Source organism: Zeus faber (assembly GCF_960531495.2).
Source record: "Zeus faber genome assembly, chromosome: 9".
Classification (NCBI taxonomy): Eukaryota; Metazoa; Chordata; class Actinopteri; order Zeiformes; family Zeidae; genus Zeus; species Zeus faber.
In genome coordinates this window covers 26054563-26065410 of record NC_137197.1, presented here as the reverse complement: position 1 = coordinate 26065410, position 10848 = coordinate 26054563, and the positions used below count along the sequence as shown (strand labels likewise).

General features: G+C 45.2%; 1 protein-coding gene across 1 annotated transcript in view; it reads left to right on the top strand.

The window, feature by feature from the left end:
* LOC307234937 (myelin protein zero-like protein 2) overlaps nt 1–7615 on the top strand; it is a 19225-nt gene extending 11610 nt beyond the window's left edge. Inside the window, exons 3-5 of the mRNA XM_080006819.1 lie at nt 3128–3338; nt 3731–3911; nt 6140–7615. Coding sequence (XP_079862945.1) covers nt 3128–3338; nt 3731–3911; nt 6140–6296 — 549 coding nt within the window. The 3' untranslated portion in view covers nt 6297–7615. The remainder of the gene's footprint in view (nt 1–3127; nt 3339–3730; nt 3912–6139) is intronic.
* The last annotated feature ends 3233 nt before the right edge of the window (nt 7616–10848 follow it).

The following is a 10848-nucleotide window of genomic DNA, read 5'->3' as shown; positions in this document are numbered from 1 at the left end:
AGCATCCGCCCACTCAGCGAGTGTGAGAGAAGTCGGTGAGTCATAGAACTCCCTGGGGAGCATCAGCAGACAGCCTGTATGTGTCTGTGTGTGTGTGTGTGTGTGTGTGCGTGCGTGCGTGTGTGTCTTTGTGACCGTGGTAGAGAGAGAGAGAGAGAGAGAGAGAGAGAGAGAGAGAGAGAGAGCGAGAGAGAGCGCGAAGGAAAGTGGAGGAGGGGAAGACTTGAGTCTGACGTGGTTGCCTTGTGTTTCTCTCGCCGGAGAAACAAAATGTGTCTTCGGAGCTGCAGCAGCCTCATCACGACCACATCCAGTGGTGGAAGAAGTACTCTGACCTTTTTTTTTTAAGTAAAAATATAAATTACCCTGACTACTATGACTCTAGTAAAATTGAAAGTGCTGTGTGGACATTTGTACTTAAGTACAGTAAGGGATAATGTACAGCCAGCTGAGCATTATCCCAAATGAACCCCCGATCAGAATCTTGTATCACTGTGAAGGGGGTTCATTTGAGATAATGACCGTCTGGCGGCACAGTAACGCGCTTATTATACGGGTGCCTAATTATATTAATGCATTGTGATGGAATATTGATTTGAAAATATTTTAAATAACTAGTAGTTTAAGAGCTTCCACTAAGAAAAATAGAAGAAAAACACTGCAGCAACATATCAAACTATCCAACCTACGAAAAACTCCACCTTACATATGGCAAACCTATTATCTGTTGTTGACGGGAAGTTGGACGTGTCCACATCTCTTCAAGTCTTCCATTGTAGTTTCTACTGTATGTTGCGTCACAAGACGGTCGGGGGCAGTAGCTTACAGGCCGACTCGTCCTGGGAGCGTGCTGAAGTGTCCTTGAGCAAGGCACTTGACCCCCTAACTGTTAACATTGAGCTGGTGTGCGCCTCGCACGGCTGCCATACACCGCCATCGATGTGTGAGCGTTTAGAGGTGTGGAATTTGATTCTGAGACGCGTCGCGATGCGGACGTGAATGGTTCGGCATGGATGCAGTGACAGAGCATAATCAGGGATTTGGAAATATAATGGTTAAAAAAACAACAACTGTACCATTCATTTCTAATTAACAGATTTTCTCGTGATTAAAATAACAGCCTACAGCCCGGCTTCGGCTGGACAATTAACTTGTAAAGTTATGTTGCTCACGCGGTAATGTCGCTCTTTTGCATTGAATTGTGGGATTGCAGACTTTTTATATGTTGGGAGATATGACAGAGAGAGGCAGAGATCCGTAGCAAGTGATTCAAAACGTACCCAGTGTTTTGAAAGCGGATATCTGGGCACATTTCAGATTCTAGGAACTTACTGGGAAGCAGGAATTGGACAAGATGCACGCTGTGTGTGTAAAATTGGTCTCACACAAATGAAATACTTTGGTAATACGTCGAATTTGAGGAATACAGCGAGCCCAGCGGATCAGACAAGAATTGCGAAAGGCGCTGACAACTTTGCCGTCCAACTCCGAAAGAGGCACGAGGACCTGGATCACCTGATCTGTGGCAGCTTTCATAGGTTCTTAAACGGCTGTAGAGAACCCCGGGTTTCACCACCAGCTGAAGACCCCGGAGCCACGGTGTAAACTCCCATCATCTGTCACTTTACAGAAACGACTGTACCTGCAATCTAGAGCCAAACCAAAGCCCAGGTAGTGGGGCTGTCGAAGAGATACTCGTGCGTCCCGGGTACAAGCGTGTCTGCAGAGTTTTCTCAACTGCAGGAGATGTGGTCACTGCAAAAAGAAGCACTCTCAAACCAGAACATGTGGATCACCTCGTGTTCTTGCACAAGAACCTACAACGGTGGCACGGTGTTGCAGTGCATTGCGCTGCTGCCTCACAGCAAGAAGGTCCTGGGTTCAATTCCCACCTGGGGCGCTGTTGGCACCGTGCTCCGGCAGAACATCCACCGTGCATGTTCTCCCCGTGCTTACATGGGGTTTCCTCCGCCTACCATCAGTAAGGACCCCCACCAAAAACATGTACACATCATCATCTGACCAGCGATGGACGCTGGGTACCAGGTCCCCGGGCGCGTCGACAAATGCTGCCTCCTGCTCCTGGCTGCCCCCCTGGAGGAAGGACAAGCCAGGATGGGTTAAATGCAGAGGCTACATTTCACCGGCCACCATCCAAAGTGTGTGTGTGTTGCGTGACAATTAAAGATTCTTCAACTGAAAAGGTTGAAAGGTTCGTTGATACTGGGATTTAACATTTTCAGATAAATATTGGTAGGCTATGCCATTTGTTTTGGTTTACAATTTAATTTAATGTTAAGACATTTATGTTTACATTTTGATATTATTTTCTTTTATGAACAAGTACCACATAAATATGCAATATATACACTACACTATATAAACCATTTAGAAGTTTAATGCTATTTAGTATTGCAGTCTGCTGTGCTCAGACTAGAGTCACGTTTGTGATGTTTGCCACATTCAGGAAGTGCCCTGTCATAGAGCTGCTATGTTTTTATTTATTTTTATTTATTTGTTTGTTTATTTAACAATATATCAGGTGTGAGCTGAAAATATAGGTAGGCCATTTATTTTGGTTCACAATTTTTTGTTTACATTTTGATCATTTACATTTACATTTAGTCATTTAGCAGACGCTTTTATCCAAAGCGACTTACAAGGGAGAATAACATTCAAGCTACATTGCGACAGAGATTAGTGTAACAACAACATTAGTGTAACAATAAATACTGCAGGGTGGTGCTAAGTAATTGTAGGTTAGGACAGGAGGTACTCACTGAAGAGCTGGGTCTTCAAGTGCTGATATTATTTTATGAACAAGTACCACAGTTGCTACGTGATGTAGTCTGATATTTGTATGCACTTAATAGCGTCTTGAGTCGTATGACTAGAATAGTGCTATATAAATGTAACCCACTTTCCATTTGCCAAAATGTTGGTGCTATCTAGAATTGGCATATTGGCGGCACGAAACCAGGAGTGTGAAGCCAGAGTGGTTGCTTGTTGGTCATTATTGATAGATCAGCGATCCGGTTTCAGAAATAACTGACTGCTGATCGCCACTGTTGACCAATCATAATCGAGTATTCCAACCACTCTGCTTACTTACTCTCCTGCTCGCCAGGTCTTCTACTACCAGCAGCGTCCCTACCCGCCTCTGGAGGGCCGCTTCCGGAAACGCGCCATCTGGGCCGGGGACATCATGGGCCGGGACGCCTCCATCATCTTGCGCGAGGTCAAGTTCACCTACAACGGCACCTTCACCTGCCAGGTGAAGAACCCGCCTGACGCCCACGGCAACGTGGGGGAGATCCGGCTCCGCGTCGTCACCACAGGTGAGAGGTGAATATCTGTCTCTGCGAAGAAACACCGAAAGGCGCGTACATAGTTGTTTTTTTGCTTAAAAGAAATCAATGAAATGTGAACCAAGTGACGGATAATACATCGGGGGGAAATAAATACAGTAAGATATTGCGGTGCGGTGCATAATCCCATGAGAATAAAGGTGGAGATACAGCAATGCTAAATATTGTGCAATGCTGAATAGCTACAGTATATAAATGATGCTATAAATAGATAGATGGATAGACACATCAAAACATAAAGAAAAATCGAAATAGTAAATTGAAATTTCTTTTACACTTTACAGAAACATTCAAAGAGATGTCAAAATACAATAGATGTACTCTATAAATGTATCTATCCATGACTGTGATGTAACCCGCAGCTTCCTTCTCTGAGCTCCTGCTCCTGGCGCTGGCCATTGGCGGGGCCATCGCATTGCTGATCATCCTGCTGGTCATCATACTGTCCTGCAGGAGGTGCAAGAGGAGGAGGCAGCGGCAGCGGCATCAGGGGGAGGAGGTCCAAGAGCCTCCCCGCAAAGAGAGGAAAGACCCGACGGCGTGGTAAGAGAGCGAGAGAGAGGGGGAGAGGAGGCCGAGGAGGTGTGGAATCTTTTTCTCGCTGCCTCTCTTTTCATTCTCCCCTGCCTCCCTTTTTGGGGGGAGGCAGACGCGGTGCTCCCCTCTGGGTGTTGTCGGCTCTGTCCTGTCGGATGCTTCTATATTTCCTCTTCCTCCTCTACTCCAAAACTGTGGTCTTCGGGACCCTGAACCTGGAACGATGGCTGAACGGCCCAAACAGAGCAGCGTGCCTTGGTGTACATACTGTACTTAGCCTGACTACTGGACTCCACGTTGTCCCTTAGGATACCGCCATGTGCCTAAATCCACATTGTTATCTGTACTTTTCTTCCTGTACGGCTAAATCGGCCTCCAAGCACATTTCCTGTTTTGAGTAGATGTTTTGGTGACGTTAAGGCAGAACAATTAGTGTGGCATTTGTGTTGTTTTACGACACGACCGATGCATATCCAAGCGCAAACGCCCAGATTCAAGCTGCATCATGAATGCAACAAAAGAATGACTGCAACTCGGAACAAAGCAATTTAATTTTATTCAAATTGGATAAAAAACTTGATTTGGCCCTTTTTGAACACCGATGAACTTAAGCACATTGGGGAAACCCCCTCCGTAGCTCTTATTATACGTGTTGTGCATCGGTCGTATAGACCAATCGTGGAGCCCAATGGGGAGACGGTTTTGTACATTTCTCTTCTGTTTTCCCACAAATCACTGAAGTTATTAAATTGTTTTTCCATGTATATATATAATTTTTCTTTTTGTGTCAATGTTTATATCATCTGATTTTGCAACATGAGCAGAAGTGCCATTATGAAGAATCAAAGATGAGACGGAGCACACTGGTTGTAGACACATTTCATACAACTTTAATCACCATATTTCCATTTGCTATGTCATGCTAAATTTGTATGAATAAATGGACAAACCATTTCAACATGTAACCGCGTTTAATACCGTTGCATAAAAGCTACACTTAAGTTTTTATATTGTCTTAAGACAAGTGGTGCTCTGTCAAATACAGCTTTTTGTTTTGGTTTCCGGGTGTGTGGGACTCTTCTTCTCTACTGGGTTTTCAGATCTCTCTGTTTTGGGGCGTCCGTTGGATAACTCGGCTTTAGCTGAATTTGGCACCCAGACTTCAACCCAAGCATCTTGAGGAGCTGGTCTGCTGTTCAAACTGAACCCCACCCCGATTCAACTTGGCGAAAGGAAGGAAATAATCCCCCCCATACGCTCCACCCCTTCCCAAGTCAATGCACGTTTGCAATGACAGATTTACACCGATCAGCCACAATATTAAAACCACCGACAGGTGAAGTGAATAACATCGATCATCTTGTTGCAATGGCACCTGTCAAGGATCTGGTGTAAGGATCCGAGCAACTTTGACGAGGGCGACTGGGTCAGAGCATCTCCAAAACGGCAGGTCTTGTGGGGTGTTCCTGGTATGCAGTGGTTAGTACCTACTAAAAGTGGTCCAAAGAAAGGACAAATGGTGAACCGGCGACAGGATCATGGGCGTCCAAGGCTCATTGATACCGGTCAAGCAGGCCCATGCTGACTCCTGTCCAACGCTGTATCCTGCTTCCTTTTACATAATGGGGATGGCCAAGTACACCCCTTCATTGCAACTGGTTCAGGAATGGTTTGAGGAACATGAAAAAGGGTTAAAGGTGTTGACTTAGCCTCAAAATTCCCCAGATCTCAATCCGATCGAGCATCTATGGGATGTACAATAAGTTACATGACTGAAAGGATCTGCTGCTAATGTCTTGATAAAGTACCACAGGACACCTTCAGAGGTCTTGTTGGGTCGAAGCCTCGACGGGTCAGAGCTGTTTTGGCGGCACGAGGGGGCCCTACACAATGTAGCGGGTGGTTTTAATGTTGTGGCTGATCGGTGTAGATCCCAGATGGTTCTCTTGAAGATTTGGCTTCAGCCTTATCTAGGGCAAAAAGTATCAGCTGTGTGAACCCTCTAACTTATTGTTCCCCGCTGCTGTATGTTTATCTGTTGTGTGCACGTGATATTCATGCACTTGCTTGTGTGTGGATGTTTTGTGTATGTGTGTGTGTGTGTGTGTGTGTTGTGTGCATGCTTCTACATGCTCCTACCTCCTATGTATGTGTCCCTGCCTTCTTCCCCTCGTGTGTGATTTTTTGCTCCCTTCCCTCCTGTGTGTGCGTGTGTGTGCGTGTGCACGTTCTAGCCACCCAGCTCGGGCAGTGCATCTGTACCTGTCACAGACATCCATAGAGATTGACAGTTCAGATGGCATGATCTCCACAGCCAGCTCCAAAGACCCCAGCTCCTCCTCAGAGGAGGAGATAAGCTCGGATGAGGATCAAGGCGACGACTCTGACTGAGGAAGAAACTCCAGCCAGACAGATAGAGAGAGAGAGAGAGAGAGAGAGAGAGATAGAGAGAGAGAGATAGAGAGAGAGAGAGAGAGAGAGACGAGGGAGATACATCACTATTAAGAGGCAGCTATGGGCAGTTTTCTGGAAGGCTGTCGAGATTGAACACTATGGGACGGGTTTCTGTGGTTTCGCCAAGTCAACAACGAATGTAAAGAGCACTGACGGATATCTTTGCCACTGGGTATGTAGTATGTTTGCACGTTTCTACAGGGTGAATGTGGCCTTGCAGTCCCGCAGCAGCAACAGCAATCTTGCAGAGGCCTTCACAGAGTTCTTAAGGGTTAGTGTGGCTATCTTGCGACTTTGTTGGCATCAGCCATCCACGTGCACTACTGCCTCTGGTGGTCAGAAGCACTGAAATAGAACCAGAGCTATGAACGTAACAGAGGTTCTATGAATTCTGGATGACCGCAAGAGTTTGAGACTCGTGGAATCGTGGCGAGAACATTCTAAAAGACCATTTCCCAGGTGAGAAACGCCTTTTGTACTGGGGCGGATGGCCTACAACCTGCACACGAGTACACTGCACACTGCGTCTGAGGTCACCCAGAATTCGTAGACGTTCTGGATGAGTAATCTACGTAGCCAAAGTCATCTCATGAGCCAAAGAGGTCATCGACCGTCAACCTTTGTAAATGTACCCAACCTACCAGATTGTTATCTGATGTAATTGATGATATGCAGTAAGCTGCTCCCGTTCGAGAAGTTGAAGTACAGTAGTTTTTGCTTTTGCTGCAGTCGGCTAAGGTGCCTTATTGTTTACGATGTCAGACCACCTTGTTAGACAAAAGCACAAATTTGACACCCCTGTGGCGAGTTCATTGACCTTCACTCATTGACCTTCAGGAAGGTCAATGAGTTTATCAGTGAGCAGTCACTTGCATGCAGCTCTCTTTTGAGGACTGGGTGTGTGGGAGTTAAAGATGTGAAGACGCACGCAGTCGGATCTGAAAACCCAACTGATTGAAAAACTGTCCTTGAGACCCTTTTTTCTCTTTCAAAAAATACCCAGGATGCATCACCTATGCCAAGCGCATGACTCTCAAATTGGGTTCTTGTTTTTTTCCCCTGGTTTTTGCAGAATTGTGCACTGTGTGGATTGTAAAGATGTGCGTCTAAATGTTTTGTTAAATGAGTTTCCTGATTTAGATCATGCCAGCAGTATTTTGTCATGTTGTTTTAACAATCAGTGTTTGTGATCTATAAAGATGTTTTTCCTTTTCTAATAAAATTGCCTTTGACACCAATAAAGCTACGATACCCTATGTTGCGTGACATGATTTGATGGGATTCAACTACTATTAAGGAGTGTGATCTGATTATCGAGCATCTACAATGTGCCGTTATATCACGTACATGTGTGTGGCTGGGCTGTTTACCTGCAGCAGCTACTGCAGCGAGCTCTTGAGGGGTATTTGTCTGAGCGGTTTGCAGGTATAAATATGCTGATGCATGCCTCTCCCACTTCTGCCAGCGTGCACTTGTTTGCTCAACGAGAGCGTTCATGGGCATGAATACGTTAGTACCTGTTAGTGGTTATGTTTGGAATTGCGTGTGCACGTGCGTGTGTGTGTGTATGTGGGGGGGGGGGGGGGGGGGGGCGGGGCGGTGTGTTCCCCTGCCTATTTGTGGGCATTGATCAAAGTCTATCCCTCTGGGTGCAGCTTTGGTTACTGACTGACAGAGCTTGCGTGCGCGCGTGCGTGTGTGTGTGTGTGTGTGTGTGCGTGTGTGTGTGTGTGTGTGTGTGTGTGTGTGTGTGTGTGAGCAGCGATAAACAGCATAATCAGTCAGCGGGGGGAGAGACAGAAAACAGGAGAAAGTCAAGCTCGGTCCATTTATCTGAGACAAATAATTACATTTTGCCATGCTGTGAGGTTAATTGACATAACCGAATAGAGTGACACGAGCGGCCCCTCTGCTTCGCTGGGGCTCCCGTTAATATATAATGATAACATAATAATCCTCTGGGAACTCTAAGCCTCCCTCGCGTGACTCCACCACATTCGTTGTCCACACAGGGAATGGAGACAGGGTGTATGCTGTTTAATAGTCAGAATGTGTTTGTCATACTTCAAGTCAAGGCGTGTAGCGAGTCTTTGTTACGATACCTTTTGCGGATTGGGCGGAAATACAATTCCAACACAGTGACTCACGGTGTGAATGTTAACCCAACTGCTGACAATGGTCCGTAATGGAAAGAATGAAAGGGGATACAAAAGCAAATATTTAGTTTTCCATGTCTCTCAAGCCTCTACGTTGTTCGATGTCTTCCTCTCTCTCTTCAGCACCTTTAAACGGGCCGTACCTGGAACAGTATGTTTCGTAATACACACACAGACACGCACATGAACACAAGGCTAAAACGTTCCAAAATGTTCTCACGTTTTTTATTTGAGGGGGGTGGGGGGGCTGAAGGATAACGGTCTCATGCACCGTCTGGCACCGACAATTTAAATCACCTTTATTAGTCGCCCAGCCGGGCGTTGACAACGGAAGAATAGTTCTGTTGATGATCGACGGCGAGAGAAACGTTGAGTGGTAAGCGGAGGTTTCCATTCACGCCAACTGGGAAAGCCTCCGCTGAAATGTACACCACTGTGAGCAGACAGAGAGCCCCCTATCACCCCGTGAACGTACCCGGGTGAGGAGCCAGACAGCGGGAGCGGCCGACAGCACAATGGATTGTGACAACAGAAAAAAACCCCAAAAACGCTGATTATGCAATACAATCCGATAGTAGCGCTGCACACTGAGGAGCTTATTCAGCTAATCAGGTAAGAGGAGGGGTGGGGGCAAGGTCCGATAATAATTCAATATCTGCTATAAAGAAAAGGGGACTCCACAGCGGAACTGTTACATAATATTGCAGATGTGATACGGAGCAAAAACCGCAAAATGATCATGCCTGTGAATGCGGCCGAGGAGGCATGGCGGCCGGAGTCCTGGTCCCCGTCATGTCGGCGTCCCTGGGACTCCGATCTCACAACCCACAACCAGCACGATACAGGTGTTCTCTGTCGCTGTGAATTTTGTCTTTAAAAAAGTGCAGAAAGGGAACAGGAACCATGTGGACATTTTAAGTTGCATTACTTACATGCTAAGAATCACAATATGTATATTTTATATATTTTTACATATTTATTTCTCTTCTGAATTTTTGGCTATTTCTTTAAATTTGGCTATTTTTAATTAATTTAATTAAATGTAATTTATTTAAGTACATTTTATAATATAATTTTTTAAATATCTAATTTAACTTAAATTTAAGTTTAAAGTTTCATTTAAGCATTCTTTAATCTAATTGTCAGGAAAGAGAACTGTAGAATGGAAACACCGATCCTCGCCACGACAAATTCCTTGTACGTAATAAAAAGATTTTGATTCTGATTCTTCTGATCTGCATCGCCTTATAGTACAAATTAGTATTTGTCCTAATCCAGGCCATGTGGGACTGTGTAAATGCTAAATAGAGAGAATATTTCCTTGTGATCAAAGAAATAATCAGTCTATCAGCCTGTCCATCCGTCCGTCTGTCTGCTATCCATTGCTTGGCCAATGATTTAAAGTTATCCAATATTCCCGAATCCTCATTAGAATCACTCAAATACCCAGACAGACCAGATTGCTGGCGCATCATAAAAATTGAGGCCAAATGCTGGCAAACCGCACATCAAAAGATCTTTGTAGACACTGTCTGAACGAGCGAGGGCTGGGAAAATAAATTCTACCTCCCATTAGAGATAATTACAAAGTTAAAGATAGGAGCTTGGGGATGACGATCGTGGGTAAATAAGCCTTAAATACAGTAGCAGCGTAGACCTCTAGAGGATCCATAGTTTTTATACAGACTGATAAGGTAATGACGGAGCCCTCGGCCCCTCGCTCAACATACACACTGGGTCAAATGAGGAGAGGAGCGACCGAGCACAATGACACTTGATGCATTTCAAAGAAATGGACGATTCACGCTGTAGAACCTGAAATAAAAACTGGGCTTTCACAGGGTTTTATTTTTAAGCTTTATCTAAACTCTTCCCAAATGATATTGCTTACTAATATACATCTGTAAAAAATTTGGAAAGTGACTCACACTGTAAAACCCAAAAAATAAACTATACTTTCACGTTTTTTCCTTTTAGATACGTGATACAGGACATGGGCCTCATGCTGCATTACCAATACAGTGGGAACTCAAGATCCGTGCCTTCGTACCTGGCAAAGATTCGGCCTTTACCAAGCCAGGAATTTTGGGGCCGTCCACTCCGAGGTTTACTGCACTAACAGCTGTGATGTCACAAAAACGTGGTGGCGCACGCTGTTAACAAAGTCACATTTGTATCCAGGCATTTATTTGAAACACGTACTAACTTCGATCGGAACTACGCAGTGGTTTTAGCGCCTGTGCAGATGCGTGTAGAAGTCACTACATATCAATGGTTGCCAGGCACAAATTTGATGCGGCCGCCCCTGTTTTCCTGCGGTCACTGAAATACAT